This window comes from Pleurodeles waltl, chromosome 3_2 (assembly GCF_031143425.1).
Source record: "Pleurodeles waltl isolate 20211129_DDA chromosome 3_2, aPleWal1.hap1.20221129, whole genome shotgun sequence".
Taxonomy (NCBI): domain Eukaryota; kingdom Metazoa; phylum Chordata; class Amphibia; order Caudata; family Salamandridae; genus Pleurodeles; species Pleurodeles waltl.
In genome coordinates this window covers 5,445,481-5,471,805 of record NC_090441.1, presented here as the reverse complement: position 1 = coordinate 5,471,805, position 26,325 = coordinate 5,445,481, and the positions used below count along the sequence as shown (strand labels likewise).

Below are 26,325 nucleotides of genomic sequence, written 5' to 3'. Positions count from 1 at the left end.
TTATAGATTTACTGCTTCTACACCAGTAGATGATAATTTAAAAATAACTTACGAAAAGTACATTCATAAACCCAGCCATAAGCATCATGAAAATGAATTGCTGAAACGTGGCTCGGAGGTACCCCAGAAGCGCCTGGAAGACACGGATATGTGTAAACCGCCTGACAAACACACAACAGCAACACTCCTCTTTGTATCCGGATGCAACCTTACCTCACAGCACCAGCCTGAAGAAGAACTATGGAGCATTGGTGATACAGTAACAAACACGTTATTAATAGGAGTGTTTTCTCTACTAGTTAGGAGCCTACGGGCCCAACAACAACGCAGTTAAAATACACACCCAGCACTAATATCGTGGGCCTGCTCCACTGGAACTCGGATGTGGTTATGATCGGAACATCTTCGGGGGCTTCGGTTTTTCCGACCGTGCCAATCACCTGCCACCCTTGCGCTGTCTTTTCCTGAAGAGAAGAAACAAAGGGTAAAGTTAGCCATCTTTCAATCCTGCGCAAACTTCGAAAAGTTTGCATCTGAGCATTATGGCAGATTTCAGCCTCACTTTACTATTCTGTGCTCTCAGAACCTGGTAATGACTGCGGCGTAGTCAGAAGCACCAAAATAATGGTGTCACCTAAAAATGCTTTACAAGCTGTAGTAAAACACAACAATTCAATCTAGGGGCAATGTAAATCCACGTCTAACACGAAGTGACGGCTAATAACTCTCTGCCTTCCAGAAAGGAAATTATCAGCTGCTGCATACAACTGCATAAGAAAAGTGTCTAAAACCTGTCAACGGCTGGAACAGAGGAGACATCCCTCTTGAACACGACTATTCACTGTACGTCCCACTGTAACAGAATACAGGTAATGGTATAGAGAAAAATAACACCACATGGCGACAAGAACAGAGGGGACCTCCCTCTTAAATACTAATATTCACTGTACACCCCACTGTAATACAATGCTGCATGACGACAAGAACAGAGGAGACATCCCTCTTGAACACGACTATTCACTGTCCGTCCCACTGTAACAAAATACAGGCAATGGTATAGAGAAAAATAACACCGCCTGACAACAAGAACAGAGGAGACATAGAATACCTTTCACTGTACACCCCACTGTAACACAATACTGCAGGACGACAAGAGCAGAGGAGACATCCCTCTTGAATACTACTATTCACTGTACACCTCACTGTAACACAATCCTGCATGACAAGAACAGAGGAGACATAGAATACCATTATTCACTGTACACTCCACTGTAACACAATACTGCATGATGAAAAGTACAGAGCAGACCTCCCTCTGCATCCCACCGAAGGAGAACACTGGGAATCATATACAGCAGTGGTTACCAACCTGCGGTCTGGACCCCGGGGGGGGGGGGGGGGCCTCAAAGCCTCCTCAGGGGGTCCGCAACTGCTTAGAAAAATAAATAATGTTAACAGATTAGGTCCCCAGCTTTAAGTATTGACTCAGTGGGGGTCCCTGGATTCAAGTAATGATAAAGTGGGGGTCCACAGAAGTCAAAAGATTGAGAACCACTGGTATGGAGGAAAAGAGCACACCACTTCACAACAAGAACAGGGCTGATATCTCTCTTGACTACTACTAGTAACACAATACTGCATGAAGACAAGCACAGAGTAGACATTCCTCTTGAATACTACTATTCACTGTACACTCAACTGCAGGGAAACACTGGCAATCATATAGAGTAAAATAACACTACATGCCTATAGAAACAAAGAAGACACTTCTCTTGAATATGAGTATTCACTGTACATCTCACTGCAACAGATTACTGGAAATAGTGAAGAAGAAAAAAACAAACCACGTTATGACAAGAAAAGAGGTGGCATCCCTCTTGAATACTACTATTCATTGTATGCTCTACTGTAACACAATACCGCATGACGACAAGAACAGGAGACATCCCTCTTGAATCCTACTATTCGCTATACACCCCACTGTAACACAATACTGCATGATGACAAGAACAGAAGAGACGTAGAATACGACTATTCATGGTACACCCCACTGTAACACAATACTGCATGATGACAAAAACAGAGGAAATATTCCTCTTGAATATTACTATTCAATGTACATCCCACCGCATACCGAATAGTATAGAGGAAAAGAGTAAACCACATCAGTACAAGAACAGGGCTGATATCCCTCTTGACTACTACTATTCATTGTACACTCCACTGTAACACATTACTGCATGACGACAAGAACAGAGGAGACATTCCTCTTGAATACTACTATTCACTGTACACTCCGCCGCAGGGGAACACTGGCAATCATATAGAGTAAAATAAAATAACACTGCATGACTAAAGAAACAAAGGAGATATTCCTCTTGAATGAGTATTCACTGTACATCCCACTGCAAAACAATACTGGAAATCGTAGAGAAGAAAAAAACAAACCACGTTACGACAAGAACAGAAGTGACATCCCTCTGGAATACTACTATTCATTGGACGCTCGACTAACAATACCGCATGACGACAAGAACAGAGGAGACATCCCTCTTGAATACTACTATTCACTGTACATTCCACTGTAACACAATACTGCAAGATGACAAGAACAGAAGAGACATCCCTCTTGAATACTACTATTCACTGTACATTCCACTGTAACACAATACTGCATGAGCACAAGCACAGAGGAGACATTCCTCTTGAATACTACTATTCACTGTACACCCCACTGTAACACAATACTGCATGAGCACAAGCACAGAGGAGACATTCCTCTTGAATACTACTATTCACTGTACACCCCACTGTAACACAATACTGCATGAGCACAAGCACAGAGGAGACATTCCTCTTGAATACTACTATTCACTGTACACCCCACTGTAACAGAATACTGCCAATCGCATAGAAGACAGTAACACACCCCATGTCCTACGTTCCCAGATCTACATCTTGGCTGTTTAGTCTGAGGAGGAGTTTCCTCTGGCACCAATTTTCTTGAAGGCATGCACCTACAAGAGTGGAGCAAACCTTGACTGAAGAGGTCTGGCCTGGTGGTCGATACAGATTGGTACCCCTAAAACTCTAATACAAAGGTAACCTCTAGTGGTGCATTCATCACTAAAATGTTACCTCCTTTCACTTTTCCATAAGTCAGAACCGTTTTTGCCACTGCTGCTTTTGATATGTCTTGCTACATATTTTGCTACTCTGGTTAGCTGGTGCAGAGCCTTGTTTGCTATCAGTCTGGCAAGTAAGCACAAAACACTACAAACATATGTTTTCAAGTGCTTGTTGCTTGAAATGAGGACCTTACAAAAAGCATAAAAATGAAAGGATGCTCTTGCAGATGAGGGTCTGGACTCTCTTTAAATGAAATACCTTCTCCAATATATACTCCTCTATCAATTGCTCAAAAATCAAGCTGCAATAAAAACTGGACATGTAAGACAGGTTAAAGGTAATTTATCCTCGCTTGGTTTTGACAACCCTTCCTCTTACCTACTCTTGCTGGTGGTAACTTGCAGTGCTGGCTGGCGGAGTCCTTCGCTCACTGTGAAACATACAATCTCTGGGGCACTACACGGCGTTTCCCGTTCTCGCGGGAACACCCACCCGCTTTGCTCAAGATGATCTCTATAGAGCTGAACATGGCCCTTGGAAAGAGGCAGTGGAGTTAGATCCACACACGTTCAGGGAACTAAGGGCCATATGTACAAACACATTCTCCCACAGACACAGAATGGGTAAAACCATTTGCTACATCTGGCCCTATATGCTCTAATGAACGCGAAATATCTCCTGGGCACTTCGCCTTTAGGAGCTAGATCAGAGACAAAGGGAAAACTGAAGCCTAGAGCTGAGATTTTAGGCTTTGGTCTACGCATAATGATTACTTTAGCAATAACTAGTATATATAATGTGCTTTGATATGCTTTCACATTTCTGTTATTTCCAAGTACTAGCAATAACCAGTTTTAACAATGCCTAACCTAATGGGATGAAAGGCTGGGCGAACCCTGCTAACACGCACAGACATCTACTGGGGATGCCCTGATGCACTCAGTTACCCTGCCGGGGGGAGGTTAGAGAAGACACCTGCTGCAACTCCTCTTTCATACACCTGCATCCAGGTTTAAATCAAAATAACGACGGCGAAACTGCTGAATATGTAAAACACTGACTTATTTCATTGCTTTCTCATGCTTCTCCTTTTGGACGTCAGGGATCGGGCAGGTGCGCTCGGGAGGCACTGTGTAGCCGTCTAATGGACTGTGGATGGGTGCTGGAGCGCACCCACACTTCCCATCAGCAGGAGGCAAGGCGCGAGCTTGATGAAGAGACGAAGACTCCCTACTCAGATCTGAGAATCAGGGGCAGGTTTTGGAAACGCGAGTCCTGCCCCTACCAGCAGTAACTAGAGAGTTTAGACTCAAATACTGTCCAACCAAACAGGTACTAGAAGGTTTTTAAAAATTATTACATTTTAAACAGCACTTGGCTTCTAATTCAATAACTCTAACCGCGAGCTTAATTAAGCTGCTGGCAAGTTTGTGCAACAGCTTTGTCCTTTCCCACGTACTATACATTGTCTGTCTCTCAAGCATGAACATGTTTCTGGGGTTATCTCAGGCCTCATTTACGTTATCCAAGGGAGCATACAAAAAGGATGCTAAATACAAACACGTGAACACCGAAACCTAAATACCAAAAGAACAATTAAAAGAGAAAAAAATTGAAATCAACAACACCGCGAAAATGGGTCAAAAGCGGCGGGTTTCTAAAAGAAATGCTTCCCAGCCCACTCCTCTCTTCCCGAGACCACCCCCTTTTCAGTTGCTCTCTATGGACTGTGGTGCCAGAGATTTCAATCACTGAACCTGTTTGCAGTGTTTGATGAGGCGAATAAAATATTCATGCCACGCACCTACAGTGCACTGCTGCCCTCATGTGGTTCGATTATACAAATCCGTCGTCTGAAATTGAAACATCTCCCATGAAGGGATTTTAAATCCCAAGGTTTCTGCCACTTGAATGTTGTCCTAAACTGCTTTTTGCTAGGTAAATATTGCCCAAAAAACTTCACAGTCACTCCACCTCAAAAATGGTTAAGATGACTACTTCAGTGAATAGTAAAAATAAAAATATGCAAAGCTCAGAACCAAAAAATTAGGCCATTGGAATATTGTACGCCTGAATGGAGGACGCCATAAACCACCGAATTATCAAAATGCTGAAAAAAATAAAAATCCGATGACAGAAATAATCCCGTACGAATGTTTCGATTCCCTTCAGCATTTACTAGAAAAACAGACCTTGCCGCACCGGCACTCACAACATTGAGGCCAGAGTCCGTTTCTCTGGTCTGAGGAAAGAGTGAATATAAAAATAATGGACAGTTGCGACATCATTTAGATCATATTTTGTTGACTATCAGGACCATCTTGGATAACCTAGTGCCGATTGTGAACTACCGCCACATTAGACGGTAACTTGAACGTTTTGCCAGGTTTTCAGTGAACATGTCAGCACACGGGTAATAGATGTGCAGGCAACGGGGTGTCAAGGTGAGCATATTGGAAAAGTGTCATATATCCTGTGGTACGTCGGCAGCATTTGTATATCTGTAAATACGTGCCGAGAGCGCCTGCTGACCGGTGACTGTGGCGCCCATTCCACTCACGTGCGTTCTCCCCACACAGCAGACTTTCACACCCATCCTCTCATTCCACAATTTGTTCCGTAGAACAATGCGGTAATGCCACATAGTCATAGTGTATTCAGATACATTTGCACAACACCTTAGCAAACTCTCCTGTCACTCCCAGTGTTTGAGGATCAATCACTGCTGAACAGATTCCTAAATATGTAGGAACCAACACCTCGGTCCAAACCTGGGAGTTAGCCGCTCTTCAACAAGAACAGGGCTTGGGAAGGAAGAGCCTTAAAGGTCAAGGGCGGATCACGCTACACTAAAACGAGGTGAATACAGGGGCGTAGGAGACAATAAATGTCTGGGGGGGGGGGGGGGGGGGACAGGGACAGCCTTGGGGACTTTCAATCAACCCTATACAAATCGCTCGTTGTTTACGAACTGCAGGCTCCGATAAATATACACAATAATATATAATGGAAGTGAAATAGGGAGAAAGGAAGGCATGTTTACACAGTCTGAAAGTATCTTTTATTGTTATTTATATTCACAAAGTAATTAGCTCAATTGTGAAAATAACATGTTGATTAACCTTGCATCTTCATGCACCAAGCAAATCAAGAAGGTAGGAGGGTAAAAAGGAAGAACATACCCTTTGCGCCCCACACCCATCATGCCCTTCGCCTCATGCCAATTGGAACCGCACCGGAGAGATCAAAAGCGATTAGGTACAATAGTTGTAAACTGTGCTCGGAAACCATAGTTCTAATAACACTTCTACTCCTGTGTGTGATCTTGGGAAGCTCAGTTCCACATCAGTCATAACTAGAAGCATTTCAACTGAAGAAACTCTTGGAGTTACAGTCTATATAAACATGGATTCTCTAATCTCTGTATAAACTGCAATCACTAATTTCTTTAGAAACGGCTGTTTGTGATGCACCAAGTCACAGCGTGTACAGAAAAGACATTCACTGATTATAAAGAAAAGACATCAGAAAATGACTATGATAGGGTTATTACAGTCGACTTCTGACATTACAATGCCTTCTGCCAGAGCTAGCAGCCAAGGTAAAAGGCAGATCAGGTCAAGGAGCATAATTAATAAAGCTGTTTAAAGCAAAACATTGAATGTTGCTTTTCTTTCTTCTGCTCTACTTTAATAGCTTGGAATGACAGAACCTATGCACTAATGTTTTAAGTGGTTTGTGGGAAAGTTGGTGGTGTGACCATGTATTATATGGGGTAAAATACCCCCTGTGTACATAAGGATATTGCAAGTCACCTTAAAGTTCATACCTTATAAACAAGCAATGCAAAGCTAATAGGTCTCGCCTATGTAAGTTCTATTGCCTTTGCCAATGTGTTTTAGCCATGCTGTACACTAGTGAGACTACTATTCAGCATGGCTCAAAGTTAATGGCATAAAGGAGAATGATGTGTCATCGACTGGTGTGGCATAGTATCATGGAGTAAGTAGAGTGTCCTAAAATGGAGCAGTAAACTTAACTTTGAAGGAACAGGGGTCCCTGGAAAAAAATGCAATACCACTCCCATAAACAATGATAATAAAGTAGTATGCAAATGGAATGTTTTATGCATTTATTCAATCAAAATATAAAAGATCAAATGTAGTGGGAAAACATCAACAGGGGAAATCGAGAAAGACTGGTATTCGGGCATTACACAAGTTACCTGGATGACCCAATGTCGCCAATTACAAGAAAAATTTAAAAAGTAACCTGTATAGTACAGTGGTTTGGAGGAGGCTGGCCTGGTTTGTAGTGGGTATCTATGGTACTTACACCTTATACCACATCCAGTTATCCCTTATTAGTGAAATGTAGGCAGTGCCTAGATGCCAGGCTCTCTAGGGGTGGCTGTAGCCAAGGCTTATCTAGGAGACATGCAAAGCTCATGCAATACCACTGTAGTCACACAGTACTCACACACATGAAAGAAAATACTCAGTGTTACAAAAATAAAGGTAATTTATTTTAGTGACACAAATGCCAAAAATACCATAGAGACTATACTCCCTTAGGAGGTAAGTAATACACCAATTATATACACTAGTATGCAGCAATAGCAATAAAAACAGAAAACAGTACAATTAGTGAAAATCACAATGGTTAGAAATGGGCCTAGGGGAAACACAAACTATGTACTAAGAAAGTGGAATGCGAATGTCGGTTTCCCACCTAGGCAAGTGTGGTGTGTAGAGGGGCGCCGGGAATATTAGAAAATACCAAAGGTAAGTAATAGAACCCACCTCAGAGCCCAGGAAAGCAGAAGTAAATCACAGTAACTTTCCCAGAACACACAAAAACACGAAAAAGGAGATAATGCAAGAACCAGAAGATACTTCAAGACACAAAGGGTGGATTCCTGGACCTAAAGACCTGTGGAAGAATGGGACTAGGTCCAAGAAGCACAGAAGAGTCCAGGGAGGACAGGAGCCCCCGCTAACCCGAATCAAGGTGCAAAAGAAGAACCACTGGTGAAGAACAACAGTCAGTACTGCACCCAAGAAGATGGATGCGGGTTGGTGCAGATGATATCCCACACCGGATGGATGATTGCAGTCTGGTTTGCATCGCTGGATTCCACCAACAAGCTTTGGCACAGGCAAAGCTCATGGTTAGTTGAAAATGGCACTGCCCGGGACCAGGAGGGACCTGGTGGACTCTACCCAGCAGGAGGAGTCAGAGGGGGCTCTCAGCAACTCAGAGAGACCACAGAATACCAGCCAGCACACACAGGAGTCCCCCAGCACGGGGACAAAGGAGTTGCAAAAGGAGGCCCACTCAGCACAAAAACAAAGGATCCCACGCCACCAGAGAACCACTCAGGAAGCTGTGCATTTCAGGAAGGAGTGCTGGGGGCCAGAGCTACATTGTGCACAAAGAATTTCATAGAAGGATGCCACACGCCTTGGCAACTGAAAAACACATGGTGCACAGGGTACTGTCTTGCGTGAGAAGGCAAGCTCTTACCTCCACCAAAGTTGGACAGTAGGACGTCAGGACCATCGGGACCACTTCAGTCTACCACCCGTGAGGCAGGATCCATGCAACTCGTCAGGAGAGGGGACCCATGCAGATGGTCATCATTGCAGAGAGGTGCCTGCTGAAGCAGGGAAGTGACTCCTTCACTCCAAGCGAGATTCGTTCATTCTTCTGGTGCAGACTGAAGACAGGCTGTCCTCTGAGGATGCACGACCGGGAAACAGCTGCAGTTGCTGGCAGGAGCTGAAGTTACAATGTTGCAGAAGTCGTCTTTGCTTCGTTGTTGCAGTTTGTGGAGTTCCTGGAGGGTCCAGATGCAGTTTCTTCGGTGAGAAGGTGAAGTAAAGGATGCAGAGGATTCCTGCTTGAGTCTTGCAATCTGAATTTGAAGATCCTCCCAAAGGAGAGACCCTAAATAGCCCTGAAAGGGGGATTGGTCAGCTAAACAGGTAAGCACCTATCAGGGGACGGCTCTGACACCACCTGCTGGCACTGGCCACTCAGATGCTCCCAGAGTTCGCTGCCAACTTGGAATCCAAGATGGCAAAACCCAGGGACCCTCTGGAGGAGCTCTGAGCACCACACCTGGGGTGGTGATGGACAGGGGAGTGGTCACTCCCCTTTCCTTTGTCCAGTTTCATGCCAGAGCAGGGACTGGGGGTACCTGAACTGGTGTAGACTGGATTATGTAAGGAGGGCACCAAATGTGCCCTTCAAAGCATTTCCAGTGGCCTGGGGAAGGAAGCTACCCCTTCCAAACCTATTTCCAAAGGGAGAGGGTGTAACACCCCTCCCCCAAAGGAAATCCTTTGTTCTACCTTCCTGGGCTTGAGCTTCTCAAGCAACAGGAGGGCAGAAACCTGTCTCAGAGGTGGCAGCAGCTGGGGCTGCCTGGAAAACCTCAGAAGGCTGGAATGGCAATACTGGGGGTCCTCTAAGGAGCCCCCAGAATGCATGAAATCATACAACCAATGCTTGCAAAAGCCTTGGGGTATGATTCCAACATGTTTGATACCAAACATACCTATGTTCAGAGTTACCATTATGTAGCTGGGAATAGGGAGTGACCTATTTCCAGTACACGTGTAAAATGGCATCCCCGCACACCTGAAGTCTGGGAAAATGGTCCTGGAGGTCGTGGGGGCACCTCTGCCAGTGCAGGGGTGCCCTCACACACAGGTACTCTGCACCCTGCCCTCAGGGCTGGAGGGCCTGCTATAGGGGTGACTTATAAGTGACCTGGTGCAGTGTAACTGGCAGTGAAAGGGTGCATGCACCTTTTCACGCAGGCTGCAATGGCAGTCCTGCAGAAGCCTTTGCATGGGCACCCTATGGGTGGCAAAATAAATGCTGCAGCTCATAGGGATCTATGTACCCAAGTACCATATAATAGGGACTTATAAGGGGGCACCAGTATGCCAATCTTGGGTGAAATTGAAAATGTCACTTACCCAGTGTACATCTGTTCGTGGCATTAGTCGCTGCAGATTCACATGTTTAGCACAGTCCGCTGCCTGGTGTTGGGCTCGGAGTATTACAAGTTGTTTTTCTTCGAAGAAGTCTTTTTTGGTCACGGGATCGAAGGACTCCTCCCTCTTCGGCTCCATTGCGCATGGGCGTCGACTCCATCTTAGATTGTTTTCCCCGCAGAGGGTGAGGATGGAGTTGTTTGCTATAAATAGTGCCCATGCAATGGAGTGAATACGTATGTACATAAAAAGTTTATAATAATTATTTACAAATGTACAAATGTTTAAGATTTAAGATCTACTTCTAAACGGCTACAGGCTTCCCGGGGAGGCGGGAGGGCACATGTGAATCTGCAGCAACTAATGCCACGAACAGATGTACACTGGGTAAGTGACATTTTCAGTTCGATGGCATATGTTGCTGCAGATACACATGTTTAGCATAGACTATAAAGCAGTTACCTCCCCTAAAAGCGGTGGTTTAGCCTGTAGGAGTTGAAGTAGTTTGGAATAATGTTCTTAGTACAGCTTGGCCCACTGTAGCTTGTTGTGCATTTAGTACGTCTACACAGTAGTGTTTAGTAAATGTATGAGGCGTAGACCAGGTTGCAGACTTACATATTTCGCTCATAGGAATGTTTCCTAGAAAGGCCATTGTAGCACCTTTCTTTCTGGTTGAGTGTGCCTTTGGTGTAATAGGCAATTCTCTCTTGGCTTTAAGATAGCATGTTTGAATACATCTGACTATCCATCTAGCAATGCCTTGTTTAGAGATTGGATTTCCTATGTGTGGTTTTTGAAAAGCTATGAACAGTTGTTTTGTTTTCCTGATTAGCTTTGTTCTGTCAATGTAGTACATTAGTGCTCTTTTGATGTCTAATGTATGTAGTGCCCTTTCAGCCACGGAATCTGGTTGTGGGAAGAACACTGGCAATTCTACTGTTTGATTTAAATGGAATGGTGAGATTACTTTTGGTAGAAATTTTGGATTTGTTCTTAGAACTATTTTATTTTTGTGTATTTGAATAAATGGTTCTTGTATGGTAAATGCCTGTATTTCACTTACTCTTCTGAGGGATGTGATTGCAATGAGAAATGCGACTTTCCACGTTAGATATTGCATTTCACAGGAATGCATGGGTTCGAAAGGTGGACCCATGAGTCTTGTTAAGACGATGTTAAGGTTCCATGAAGGAACTGGTGGTGTTCTTGGTGGTATAATTCTTTTTAGCCCTTCCATGAATGCTTTAATAACTGGTATTCTAAATAGAGACGATGAATGAGTAGTTTGTAGGTAAGCAGATATTGCTGCGAGGTGTATTTTTATAGATGAAAAAGCGAGATTCGCTTTTTGCAAATGTAGTAAGTATCCCACTATGTCCTTCGTAGAGGCATGCAATGGTTGGATTTGATTGGTATGGCAGTAGCAAACAAATCTTTTCCACTTAGATGCATAGCAGTGTTTAGTGGAAGCTTTTCTAGCTTGTTTTATGACCTCCATACATTCTTGTGTGAGGTCTAAGTGTCCGAATTCTAGGATTTCAGGAGCCAAATTGCTAGATTCAATGATGCTGGGTTTGGATGCCTGATCTGTTGTTTGTGTTGTGTTAACAGATCTGGTCTGTTGGGTAGTTTGACATGCGGTACTAGTGAAAGGTCTAGTAGAGTTGTATACCAAGGTTGTCTTGCCCATGTGGGTGCTATCAGTATGAGTTTGAGTTGGTTTTGACTCAATTTGTTTACTAGATATGGAAGGAGAGGGAGAGGGGGAAAAGCGTATGCAAATATCCCTGACCAACTCATCCATAGAGCATTGCCTTGTGATTCGCGGTGTGGGTACCTGGATGCGAAGTTTTGGCATTTTGCGTTTTCTTTTGTTGCGAACAAATCTATGTGGGGTGTTCCCCAAATTTGAAAGTACTTGTTCAGAACTTGGGGGTGAATTTCCCATTCGTGGACTTGTTTGTGGTCTCGCGAAAGGTTGTCTGCTAGTTGGTTTTGGATCCCTGGAATAAATTGTGCTATTAGGCGAATGTGGTTGTGAATCGCCCACTGCCATATTTTTTGTGTTAGGAGACACAATTGTGTTGAGTGTGTTCCTCCTTGTTTGTTTAAATAATACATTGTTGTCATGTTGTCTGTTTTGACAAGAATGTATTTGTGTGTTATTATGGGTTGAAAGGCTTTTAACGCTAGAAATACTGCTAACAGTTCTAGGTAATTTATATGAAAGTTTGTTTGGTGTACATCCCATTGTCCTTGAATGCTGTGGTGATTGAGGTGTGCTCCCCACCCTGTCATGGAAGCATCTGTTGTTATAACGTATTGAGGCACTGGGTCCTGAAATGTCCGCCCTTTGTTTAAATTGTTGCTGTTCCACCATAGAAGCGAGAGGTATGTTTGGCGGTCTACCAACACCAGATCTTGAAGTTGACCCTGTGCCTGTGACCATTGTGATGCTAGGCACTGTTGTAAGGGTCGCATGTGTAGTCTTGCGTTTGGGACAATGGCTATGCATGATGACATCATGCCTAGAAGTTTTAGCACAAATTTTGCTTGTATCTTTTGGTTTGGAAACATAGCACTTATTACCTTGTGGAATGCTTGCACTCTTTGTGGACTTGGAGTGGCAATTCCTTTTGATGTGTTGATGGTTGCCCCTAGATATTGTTGTGTCTGACACGGTTCGAGGTGTGACTTTGTATAGTTGATGGAGAAACCCAGTTTGTGAAGGGTTTGTATGACATATGTGGTGTCGTTTGTGCACTTTTTTACTGTGTTGGTCTTGATTAGCCAATCGTCTAGGTAAGGAAACACATGTATCTGTTGTCTCCTGATATGTGCTGCTACTACTGCTAGACATTTTGTGAATACTCTTGGTGCAGTTGTTATTCCGAATGGCAACACCTTGAATTGGTAATGTATTCCTTTGAATACGAACCTTAGGTACTTTCTGTGAGAAGGGTGTATCGGTATATGAAAGTACGCATCTTTTAGGTCTAATGTGGTCATGTAATCTTGCTGTTTGAGCAGTGGAATGATGTCTTGTAGTGTGACCATGTGAAAGTGGTCCGATATGATGTAGGTATTTAGTGTCCTGAGATGTAATATTGGTCTTAATGTTTTGTCTTTTTTTGGAATTAGAAAGTACAGGGAGTAAACTCCTGTGTTTTTTTGTTGTACTGGTACTAACTCTATTGCATCCTTTTGCAGTAGTGCTTGAACTTCTAGTCCTAAAAGTTCTAAATGTTGTGGTGACATTTTGCGTGTTTTTGGAGGGATGTTTGGTGGGAATTTGTGGAATTCTATGCAATAGCCATGTTGGATTATTGCTAATACCCAATTGTCTGTTGTAATCTGCTGCCAAGATTGGTAGAATTGGCTTAGTCTTCCCCCCACTGGTGTTGAGTGAAGGGGTTGTGTGACTTGAAAGTCACTGTTTAGGTGGAGGTGTTTTTGGAGTTTGGAATCTTCCCCTACTCCTTGGGAATTGACCCCCTCTATATCCCCTGAAACCTCCCCTTTGGAATGAACCCTGATATGGTGTGGTTCTTGTTTGTTGGCTGGTGGTGTCTGTGGGTTGGCCACGAAACCCCCCTCTAAATGGAGTTTTTCTAAAAGAGCCTCTGCTCTGCGGGGAGTAGAGTGCGCCCATGGCTTTGGCCGTGTCTGTGTCCTTTTTAAGTTTTTCAATGGCTGTGTCCACTTCAGGGCCAAAAAGTTGTTTCTCGTTGAAGGGCATATTAAGGACAGCCTGCTGGATTTCAGGTTTGAAGCCTGAAGTGCGGAGCCAAGCGTGTCTCCTTATGGTGACAGCAGTGTTGACTGTTCTCGCTGCAGTATCGGCTGCGTCCAGTGAAGAGCGGATTTGATTGTTTGAGATGGTTTGTCCCTCTTCAACTATTTGCTGCGCCCTTTTTTGGTATTCCTGGGGAAGATGGTCTACGAGAAGTTGCATTTCATCCCAGTGTGCGCGGTCATATCTGGCCAGCAGCGCTTGAGAATTTGCGATGCGCCACTGGTTGGCTGCCTGTGATGCTACTCTTTTTCCTGCCGCATCAAATTTTCTGCTTTCTTTGTCCGGAGGTGGGGCGTCGCCAGATGTATGGGAATTTGCTCTTTTGCGAGCTGCCCCTACTACTACGGAGTCAGGTGGAAACTGCGAAGTAATAAACACTGGGTCTGTGGGTGGTGGTTTGTATTTCTTATCCACCCTTGGGGTGATGGCTCTTGATTTTACGGGCTCTTCAAAAATTAGTTTTGCGTGCCGTAACATCCCTGGTAGCATTGGGAGACATTGATATTGGCTATGTGTAGCCGAGAGGGTGTTAAATAAAAAATCATCCTCTATAGGATCGGAATGCAGTTGGACATTGTGGAATTCTGCAGCCCTAGCCACCAGTTGCGAGTATGAGGTACTGTCCTCTGGCGGTGACGGCTTTGTGGGGTATGAATCGGGATCATTGTCCGGCACTGGGGTGTCATATAGGTCCCAAGCGTCTTGATCCTGATTATCTTGACTTATGGTAGTTTGCGCTGGTGAGTGCATTTGTGGCGGTGTTTGTGCCGGCGATGCCTGTTGTGGTGGAGAGGGCGGAGGCGTGACTTTTTTAACCACTTTGGCTTGTGGTTGTGCGTCATCCTTAAGAAGTCCGATCCTTCTTTTCCTTATTATTGGGGGAAGGGTTGATATCTTCCCTGTGTCTTGCTGGATGTACAGTCTCTTTTGTGTGTAGTCTGATTCTACACTTTGGAGCTCTTGTCCAAATCTGTGCATCTGGCCACTTATTCCTTGTTCCTCTGTGTAGGATGAAGGTGTGGAACTTTTCGGCGCCAAGAGAGAATCTTTTTTCGGCTTCGGCACCAACAGAATTTTTGTGGATTTCGGCAGTGTGTCTCGGTGCCGAGGTTTTTCGGTGCCGGCATCTTGTTTTTGCCTCTCGGAGCCGCTATCTCGGCTCCGAGGTTGCTCCATGGCGGTCCCTCGACCGGAGTCGGGTGTCTTCGCTATGGGCGTGCCCTTTTTCGGCGCCTTCGACGGGTCGCCGGTCTTATGGGTCGAGCCATGGCCTGTTGGCAGTGGCGTCCCCTGGGCTTTTGTCTTCTCGATGGTTTTAATTTTCGACGTGTTACTCACTGTTTGTTGCTGTTGTTCGACGTCGGAGTCTCCGGATTCTGATTCCGGAACCGAGAAAGTTTCCTCTTCGTCGTCGAAACGTTGTTTTGTTGGCGTGGACGCCATTTGTAGACGCCTGGCTCTTCGGTCCCGGAGTGTTTTTCTGGACCGGAAGGCTCGACAGGCCTCACAGGTATCCTCCTTGTGCTCGGGGGACAAGCACAAGTTACAGACCAAGTGCTGATCTGTATAAGGATACTTACTGTGACATTTTGGGCAGAAACGAAACGGGGTCCGTTCCATCGGCTTCGATGTCGCACGCGGTCCGGCCGACCAGGCCCCGATGGGGGAATCGAAGCTACCCCAAAGTCTTCCGATGATCGGTGTCGATGTACCTAACTATCCCGATACCGAACGGAACAATACCGACGCTTTCTTCCGAGATTCTGACTAACTTTCCGAACCGAAACACGGAGCGAAAAGGAATACGTCCGAACCCGACAGCGGAAAAAAACAATCTAAGATGGAGTCGACGCCCATGCGCAATGGAGCCGAAGAGGGAGGAGTCCTTCGGTCCCGTGACCAAAAAAGACTTCTTCGAAGAAAAACAACTTGTAATACTCCGAGCCCAACACCAGGCAGCGGACTGTGCTAAACATGTGTATCTGCAGCAACATATGCCATCGAACACTGAGTTACCAGTATGCAACAACCATAATTTAAGGGAGAGAGCATAACTGTTGGGGTCCTGATTAGCAGGATCCCAGTAGACACACTCAAACACACTGGCAAACAGGCCAAATGTGGGGGTAACCAAGCTAGAAAGAGGCTACTTTCTTACAAGGTAAGCATCCACAATAATGCTTTACAATCTTTTATACACCGACTTTTACATGAATGACTCAAATAGTGAATCAAGAAGTGATTAGCTCATAGTACCTATGCTTATGCCAACTTATGTACAATATCACAAATTAAAGTCAAGGTACTTTGGCCGATGATATTTTGATCCCCTAGACAAGTATCAGGATCATCCTAAGCCTTTGTTAAGCTTGAGTTAAAAGGGTTGCAGAGTGCTTGTAACCAAAACGGCCAAGATAAATCTGACTCGCGTCTCATATGAGTGACAAGGCAATCAATGGAGATCTGAATCTCTAATCAAGCGCCAATGCCATAAAGTAGTAGTAGAGTGGATTAGTGTCACAGTGTAATAGAGTGTCATAGAGAGGAGTGGCAGAGTGTCGTAGAGTGGAAAGGCATAAATATGAGTGAACTGGAGTACAGTGCAGTAAAGTAACGTGAACTTGCATAGAGAAAGTTGGGTAGAGTGCTGTTGAGCATAGTACATTGTTGTATAGTGGAGTGGCATAGAGGGTTGTGCAGTGGCGTTGAGTAGAGTACCGTAGATTGAAATGGCATAGAGTGGTGTGGAGTGGCATAGAGTGGAGTAAAGTGGAATGGAGTGGCGTATAGAGAGTTGTGTAGGGAGTTACAGAGTGGAGAAAGTGTTAGAGTTTAATGGAATAGAGTGTCAGAGTCTAGTATCATGGAGTGTAATGTCAGAGTGAAGTGTCATAGAGTGGAGTTGGGTGGTCTAGAGTGAAGTGGCATAGAGTACAGTGGTGCAAAGTAGATTGGTGTAGAGTGTGGTGGTATAGAGTGCGTTGGTTTTGAGTAAAGTGGTGTAGAGTGCATTAACAAAGACTGCGCTGGTTTAGCGTAGAGTGGTGAAGAGTAGAGGGGAGCAGAGTGGAGTGGCACAGCATAGATTGCAGTGGTTCAGAGTGATGTGTCATAGAGTGATGTTGTGCATGGTAGAGTGGAGTGGTGCAAGGTAGAGTAGACTGGTGTAGAGTGCAGTGATGCAGAGTAGAGTGGCATAGAGTGTAGTGGCATATAGTACATTGGTGTAGAGCGGCATATAGTTGAGCGGTGCAGAGTAGAGTGCCGTGGTGCAGAGTAGAGAGGAGTATAGTTCAGTGGCAGAGTGCCGTGTTGCAGAGCAGAGTGTCATAAAGGGCAGTGGTGTAGAGTAGAGTGGCATAGAATGCATTGGTGTAAAGTGCAGTGATGTAGAGTAATGCAGAGTAGAGAAGAGTGGCTTAGAGTACAGTGGTGCAGAGTAGAACAGAGTTGCATAGATTGCCGTGGAATAGAGCAGATTGCTGCAGAGTACAGTATAGTGGTGAAGAGTAGATTGTTGCAGAGTGGAGAATAGTGATGTAGAGTGCAGTAGCATAGAGTAGTGCAGAGCAGATTGGAGTGGCGCAGGGTACATTGGAGTGGTGCAGGGTAGATTAGACTGGCATAGCAAAGAGTGGAATTGCGTAGATTGCAGTGGCATAGAGGAGATGATTTCAAAGTAGAGTAAAGTGCCTACAGTGGAGTGGTATAGAGTAGAGTAGATTAGAGTGCAGTGGTGCAGAAAAGAGTGGAGTGGGACAGAGTAGAGTGGCATTGAATGCAGTGGTGCAGAGTAGAGTGGCGTGGAGTTCAGTGGCAGAGTGTAATGTTGCAGATTAGAGGGTCGCAGAGTACAGTGGTGTATTGTAGAGTGGCATAGAGTGCAGTCGCCTAGAGTGCTGTGGCGCAGAGTACAGTGGCATTGAAAGCAGTGGAATAGAGTGCTGTGGTGCAGAGTAGATTGGCATAAAGTGCAGTGGCATAGAGTGCATTGGTTTTGAGTAAAGTGGTGAAGAGTGCAGGGGTGTAGTGTACAATGGTTAGAGTAGAATAGCATAGATTGCAGTGGCGTAGTGTAGAGTGCTGCAGAGTAGAGTCATGTAGAGTGGAGTGGTAAAGCATAGATTGCAGTGGCGTAGAGTAGCACAGAGTGGAGGAAAGTGGTGTAGGGTGCAGTGGCATAGGGTAGTTTGTTTCAGAGTACAGTGAAGAAAAGATAGAGTAAAGATAATATACTTCAATGTATGTAACGATAACAACAACATGAATAATAACGCTAGGTATAACAGCCCAAAATGAAATATGGCTTCTCCCTGTTAGCCATGCTATAATCAAGCCCTTCAATACCTAGATAAAAAAGCATTAAGCATAAATCTTAGAAAAATATACCCTTCGAATACCTAAATTGTTGTGGGAAAGGGTAAAATCTGGGCCCAATTTCGACTTCACTGTTTCACCAACTGGTGTGATCTTGGGCAAATACAAATATTGTGTTTCACAGAGTCTCCTTTGTAGCCTGCAGGCACCAGACTGAGTGGGACTCTGTTTCCTCTTTAGATCTTCCTCATTGTTCTGCAGCTCCTATTGAAGGCATCCTGCAGTGCTCCTCTTCAAGGCGGCAGCAGGGGATGCAGACAGTAATCATCCAAAACTCTTCTCCTTGTGCCCGTTGTTCTTATGAGAACCCTTAATGCCCACAGCTGTGAACAGGACAAACAAAACGGCAGAGGGCGCGGGGGGCCTCCGAACTCACCTTCATTCTGTTACCATCAGATTGGAGGATGGTCCCTTCAGGGCTATTAAAAGTAGCGCTTTTGTGCGCTAATGGCCCTCTGAATAATAGATGTAAAAGGGGAAATTATTTTGTCCCTTTGTCCCTCCCACCTTCGTCCCCCATCCTCCAAAATCTGGGGGGTATACAACCCCTGCATCCCCCACACTTCCTACGCCCATGGGTGAATACTATCAGATTCCCCCAAAGTAACGTAATAAAAGTGCCTAGTTTTATGGCAGCCATTTTGGTACACCTCTCCGTATTCTTTATTTTCCCTCTTGTTGAATATCCGCATTTATTTTTAAATGGATGAAAAAATAAAGCCACAAATAATATTTCCACGCGCATTTAAGAGATAATGGGACACGCATACCTTGTTGTCTGCTGCATTTTTACTAATATTACATTTTTAGGTAGCGCATACAGTGTTCAAGAGCATCAGAGCGCTTTACAGGACACCGCATAATTAGATCAAATACAAGTCAGAAGATCACAGGGCAGGTAAACTGTATAAAAACATAAGAAAGAGCGAAGAAGAATCAGCACGGAAAATACATGAAGGCATCCCAATACAGTGGCTAACATCAATGGCCCTTGAGAGACTCGTCATGTCCTTGAGGCCTGCTAGAGTCAACGTCTTTAAACCCATGCTTGCAGTGGCGTCAGGTGCCATCTCATTCCAGCTGGGCCTTTCTTTGCCATTGTTGCTCCCAGGTATAGTGTCTTCTCATCAGTTTTTCTCTTGAGCAGAAGTTTTAAGTGAGGATGGAAAGTTGTAGAAGCCAGGCACCTATGGCCAATCCCCGGATGCCACATCGTCACTCTATCCCTGTGCCAACCCTGCTGCACAGCTATCTGGGCCATTTTAAGGTGGTAACTTCAAATGGGAGCCTCACTCTGCCTTCAACTGACTCAGGTGCCTGATCCCTTGCCCCAGAACATCAAAGGGGAAACCATCCTGTGTTTAGCTCCAGAGATCTGAAATTCCTCCTTTGTGTCTATGGGCCTGGGCTGTCCCAGCCTGGGTGTGGTGAAGCAAAATACTTAACAGATGCAGGTTTCCTCCCCACCATCCTTTCCCAGAAACTGTGTCAAGCACTGTTAATACCTCTATTGTGTGTGAAGGACTTTGATTCATCTGCTGGCCAGCAGAGTAATTAACTAGGCAGTGGGGAAGGGGGGAGGGGGTGTTTGAATGGAGACACAGGTCTGCAATCTGATTATGAGCAGAGCCAGGGAAATAATAAAAATTCTTAAAGTTCCTTAAGCAATGTAGATATGATGTAAGGGACTGGGGATCTGCACTCTAGAAGCTAGTTCATCCTGAGATTGATATCTCACTGGACCCGCTAGACCGAATTTGGGATGAAACTGTATGCCGGTGCAGATTTTGCCTATAATATGTAATGTAGGTAAGCACCACCGATTTTCAGTAAGCACTACAGATCTACAACATGAATACCCACTCACAGTATAAGACCTACCCGAAGTCAGCATCGATCCTTGAAGGGTCACCTCTGTTTTTAAGCAGTCAGGGAGTTGTAGAGTGAAATTAGTAAGGTTGGATTAATGTGCTATTTGAACATTCCACAGATCTTTAGCAAGGCTAGCCAGTATGTCATTGAGGAAGTAATTAGATGGGGTTTTTGGAGATTGGTTTTCTGTAGTTCTATCTGCGACCTGTCTCTAAAATTGGACCAGATGTGTGATTTTCTACTCAGCGTGCTACATGCATTGATGATTAAATGTGTAGGAAGAGATGTTTCCAAATGTTTGATTTTCATGCTAAAGAAGCATGCAAAGTCCTCCTATTTCTTCCAATATTGCTAGGGTTTTCTTCAGTTTAGTGGGTTCTGTATTTTTGGCCAGTTAAATCTGCGACGTGATGGACTGAGCCTTAACTTGAAAAATGTATTTTCTGCAAGACCATCTCATATCACAAAGAAGCTCAAGATTGCCCCTGGAGGGTATTTGTCATAGAGTGCATTAAAGTGGTTCTGATGAACTTTCTTTCATCATTTGGGTCTTTATTATAGCAGAAGTGGGTTATTTCCCTCTTGGACCTTTTTTCTCTAAGGGGATCATGTTATCCATGATTGTAGTTAAAGTGCAATGCAGTGGCTACTTGCAAAATGTATATGCTACTGTACTAAACAGTCTAGTAGTCAGGAGAGTTTCCAAAGTGTCACACTTGATGATTTTAGTATCTATTACCAGGCTTTTGGGATTTTTAGGTTGTCCAAATGATAAAGTTTAGGAGAAGCAGGGATCAAATGGGATTTGGTAAGGAAACACCCAATAAACTGAGACTGGGTTGGCTATATTGATGTGATCTTTTTATCAATAGTCAGGTCCAAGATAGCTGATTTGATGGGAGCGGGTTTCAAAGAATACTGAGTTAGATCATTACTGATCATGAATGAAGAAAGTGTTTGGGATAATCTGTCTTTGGGATTACCCCAGTGTAGTCTGGGGTTGCCAAGAAAAATGTGATACTGGTTAGACAGAATGAGTTACAATGTGATGAAGTCCATGTATTCCTCGACAAATAAGTTATTCTCCCCAGGTGGGTGGTGGATAACGCTGAATTGGAGTAGGGTTATAACATCAAACGAAAGACATTGTAAAGTGGGAGGAAAGATGGCTTCAATATGTCTATCACTGATGGATTTCTTGTGATTAACTGCAGCTACCACACCAATATTAGCTACCCTAGCAAGGTGTACGATATCATAGTCCTGTGGTTTAAGTAGATCTGTAATCGGACAGGAGGCGTAGTTTAGCCACATTTCTGTCAATATCAACATGTCCCTACCCCTATTTATGAGTGAGACAGTGAGCTAATTTTTATGTTTTGTCGAGGTGACTTTGTAAGGGGTAGACACTAGAGGAATTTCCACTAGATTGTTATGGTTTGTGCATGTAGTAGAACACCTGCATCTGGGCAGACACATCCAAACTAGGATAGGCTTGGGTTCAGAAGGGGTTGCTATTGAAAGAGAGCGGGATTTGTGTGAGGTCAAGGACGAGATTTTCGCTGAAGATCGGTAGAACACCGTGCCCAAGGAGAATGGTCTGTTTTGGGCCTCCCTTCCAAGTAGGGAGGGTTACTGGTTCTGGTGGGGAGTTATTCCCCAAATATTCCATGGGTATACTAATAATTTTGTTGGGCTCAAGATAGAGTTTCTTATCTTGAGCATGCTGTTAGTCGGCGAGAAGTGCATAGATTTCTATAATGCAGAAGGAAGGTGTCACTCTGGGTAGGATAGGTAACGGCCTTGGAACGGGGTCTAAGAATGGAGGATGGTAATACATTATTCGATTTTAGCAACTCAAGTCTTGTGAGATTTTGGATTGGATTTGAACTTCTGGGAGAAAGGGGTTGGTAGAGCCTGCTAGTGAGCTAATGACCTTAGGCAGCTTAAAAAAGTTAACTGAACATCTACTTGAGCACTGCCATTGTTGACAGGTCCAAGGAAGGGGTGAGTGGGAGATGCAAGCTACCTACTGTGATTAGTGCATGAATTAGTAGAAAGATTGCTATGGAGTTTATGATGACTCGTGGATACTGTGTGTGTGTGAAAGACAAGCTTGAAGGGAGAGCGGAGTGAGAGGGGTATTTCAAGTATGTTACAATGGTGGGATGAACTATTGAGGATATTGCACTGGTGAGTGGGAAAAGGTGAAGGGGATTCAGGATGGGATTTCCTGGTCATAAAAGACTTCGGCATGGTGAAGGGCAGATTACTGGTTTCGCCAGAAGAGACAGGGGACAGAAAACTACTCCAGGGGAAGAGAGTTCTGGGTTGGAATAAGGTAAACAGGGGGCGTAGTTTGAGGGGAGGTTAAAATGTCTGCTCTAGAAGTGCTTGTTGGTGATGTGATCACAGGTGCTTTAGGACCATCCAGGGTGGGAAAGAATATGTGGTTGTCATTAGGACAAGTATCCTAAAGTGGAGTTTCAACATATCCAGGTTGGGATCGGAAGCTTGAATCATTATCCTTCCGTTGTTATAGAGAGCGTTAGAGAGGTGGGTGCTGGTAGGTGTAGAAGGAGCAGTCGTGATGTTCACGATTTGTTTGAAAGTAGTAATCTGGGACTCAGCATTATGTAAGAAGAACAGGAGGTCAGCTTTAAAAGGACCGTTTCTTGCACTTTGGTATTGGTCAGAGAGAGGTTTACAGGAGGAGCTAGGGTGGAATGAGGAACTAAGTAATTTGTGCAATAATCAGTGATTGCAGCAATTTGTCTTTATGAACCTAGGAGATCATTAAGAAATGTTGCCCTCATCACCCTGCAAACTGACTCTGCGTGCTTGCAAGCCGGTTAAGGAAGGTTCCGCGGATCACTGGCATTGTTGCGGCAAGTATGTTATGCTTCTAAGAGTTATTTCTAAAAGGAAGGGAAGCAGGATGACCTGAATTATTATTTCTGAAGAATTGGCAGACGTAACAAGAGAATACTGGTCGTACTGGTACAAGACTGCAAAGGTGACAACCTCAAGAGAGGACCAGGGCCAAGGCTGAGAAGCTCGGGTCAGAGCAGGAGGAGTTTAAAAATTTCTAGCAGCATAGAAAGAGGTGTTTGTCCTTCCTAAGGATCAATCTCTTGATCAAAGGAGACAAGAAAATCGAGAAGTCTATTGCCTATCACAGTTTCCGTCCTGAATGAGGAAGTTAAGAAAATGAAGGAAGAACAGACGGACTGAATTTCGATGAGGAAGGCCCCACAAAATGGGTCTGGAATTAGGTTTAGGGCTGGGATAGGGGTATGATTGCCGTCGCTGCCGAGATGGCTCACTGAGGGAGGAGTGACTGCCCTGGCACAAGTGAAATAATTCACAAGGCCCAGTAACCAAGTCAAATGACATCAGAGTCCTGCATTAGGACCTGCAGAGCTAGAACAGCGGGCGAGACCCACCACATGAGCCGACGTCATTTGCAGGTAAAGCGAGGATTTGACATTGGGGCGGTTGTAGAGCTCTTTAAGCAGCAGTCAGCATGAGCACATTTCTTGGAGTACGAGTTGGCCGATGGGAAGTGTATTTGAAAGGGAAAGCCAGGAAGTGGAAAGCCGACCCAAAGGTCAATTGCCATTGGTGAAGCCTCTCAGGATAGCCCTCAGCAGGGAAAGGCTGGAGGTCGGCACCAGAAGCCTCATGCAGCAGCACAGCTCGCCCACAACAGAAAACTGTCAATACTTGGCATCATCTTGCCCCACTAGAGACTAACTGCCACAGGGAACTAATGTTCCAGCAGGGACTCCAGAGATCTCATCAAGCCAGGAGAACTGATCACAAGGCCCATGGCCGCAGCAGCAATGTAGGCAGGGTGTGTCTGTACAGAGATGAGTCGAAGCGGAGACATCTCATCATCACCGAAGACCAGCCGATATGAGGAACCTGTGTACAGCAGGGGCTCTGCTGGTCTCCTCATGCCAGAACCAGAATGTCAGGCAAGTCGTTGGTAGTTGTGCAGCAACATCTTTTCCTAACTCATTCTTGTTGCTAAGTTAAATAGCTAGGGCCAAGAAGGGATTTGCATTGATAGTTATCCCAGGTCCAGAGAGCTAGTTACAGAGCTCCCATGTCGCCGGCCACCTCCAAATTTGCATTACTGTAGTATTATCATACGCAACATTAAGATTCGTTAAGAAATAGCACACTTTTCTTGATTCTTTATGCTGTCAATATGTGAAACTACTGGTGTTTAAGTCATGAAGGTCGATCTTAAGAGACTCTCAAATGAAGGTCTAATTCACAATCTGCATGTTTGTGCAAAATCAGTAAAACATGGAACACTAGTAGAAGTGCACATAGATTCACCAGGACAGAATCTAACACCTCACACTACCATACAGGGTGGCACAAAGTAAACATGACAGCGGACAACACCCTCTTCATTTTAATGTCTGCTGGATACACACAAATTAGTGCTTTGGTGGTTGCGCTCATCAACCACCCATGGAGCCGGCCACTTACACAGGTGATTTTAGTATAATATAATGTGATGTAGTTCAAGTTAGAATAAATTAGGAAAACACACAAAGCATTAAGGGTGTCTAAGGGAGGTCCAGGATGACTGGCTAAAGGCCATTTGTGCTAATATTCACATGAACTAGCGGTGTGAAAACGTGGCATGGATCAGGCCTTCCTGGGACTATGTCAGACATCACTTGCATAAAGGAATGGGGTGATCAAACAGGACTATGCCCTGCGAATAGGAGATTCATGGCTGAAAAGGCTGGTTTGTAAAAACAAGGTCAAGTAGAACAGGAAGAAACTAAGTAAAATCAGTACCTGCAAGACTCCAGGAAGATTATCTACACCAAATACCTCCAGAAGTTCCATTGTGCCTGCACTTGCTTTGCTAACTGTTGGAGTCAGGGAACAGCTGTAACAGAAGGAAAATGCACTGCATTAGAATCATTCAAAACAGACTTGCCAATTGACTGTTAAACTCTAAATATCAAAAAGCAAATAAGGGAACTAAATCAGTAAGCAATTAACTAGTGGGGGGGGGGTGAATCCATATTTATAAACAACTTACAGAGCAAATCGTGGCTATAGGACTGCATATGTCAAATGAAATTTAGCTACAACAATCGCCTCGCAGAATGTATTTGTGGAAACACGTCACTATACCATAAAATGTGTATCTGACAACATGCTGCTGCAGGGCACCTGGTACAATCCATTGCATTCCAGCTAAGTTTCAACATATCCCGGTTGGGATCGGAAGCTTGAATCATGATCCTTCCGTTGTTATAGACAGTTATAGAGGTGGGTCTTGGTAGGTGTAGCAGGAGCAGTCGTGATGTTCACGATTTGTTTGAAAGTAGTAATCTAGGACTCAGCATTATGTAAGAAGAACAGGAGGTCAGCTTTAAAAGGACCGTTCCTGCACTTAGGTATTGGTCAGAGAGGTTTACAGGAGGAGCTAGGGTGGAATGAGGAACTAAGTAATTTGTGCAATAATCAGTGATTGCCCAAGTGCAAACCCTAGATCGTATATATGAGGAGAGACTCCTGCTAAAATAAAGGCATAGGGAGACATACGATGATCATATTACAAGTGCTACTTTGGATACAGAAAACCACTGTAGGCTTCTGCTCTAATGTACAGCAAATCTCATCACCCTCTGCTGACTAATGTTTGCTTTCAGAGTTTCAAACTATTGTATAGGATCGTGATGTAATGGCTCCCTACAATAGAAAATTAATTGAATGCGGTAACATCACTGATTTCTGAAGTAAATATAACTAAGATTTTCTATGCATAAGCACCCAACTTCAGTGAAAAGTTCGCGCTCTGGCTAGCATCAGCAGCCAAAACTGAAGGTCAAGGCTGGAGGGACAGAAATTGAATCCACATCAAGAGGAATTACTTTTTACATTGCAAACAGGTCTTGGACATGGCATTCGACAGGTAATTGTACACGTTGAGAAACGTTCTGAAGGCCATGGTGGAGGAGTTTTCAAAGAGAGGCTTGAAGCAGAGTGCTACGGACTTGATGTATCAAAAGATTTTACTTAGTCTGTGCTTATGACAAATTATAGTGGTACGTAACTTTTTCAAAACAGTAAACAATAGAGAGCACTCCAGCATGCAGCCAG

General features: G+C 44.4%; 1 protein-coding gene across 3 annotated transcripts in view; it reads right to left on the bottom strand.

Annotated features, from left to right (window-relative positions):
* Window positions 1-26,325, bottom strand: part of MRM1 (mitochondrial rRNA methyltransferase 1) — a 95,276-nt gene that overhangs the window by 5,525 nt on the left and 63,426 nt on the right. For all 3 annotated transcript variants that reach the window (XM_069226561.1, XM_069226560.1, XM_069226559.1), the window contains 2 exons: window positions 25,009-25,102; window positions 344-464 (listed from right to left, as the gene is read on the bottom strand). In XM_069226561.1, coding sequence (XP_069082662.1) covers window positions 344-464; window positions 25,009-25,102 — 215 coding nt within the window. The remainder of the gene's footprint in view (window positions 1-343; window positions 465-25,008; window positions 25,103-26,325) is intronic.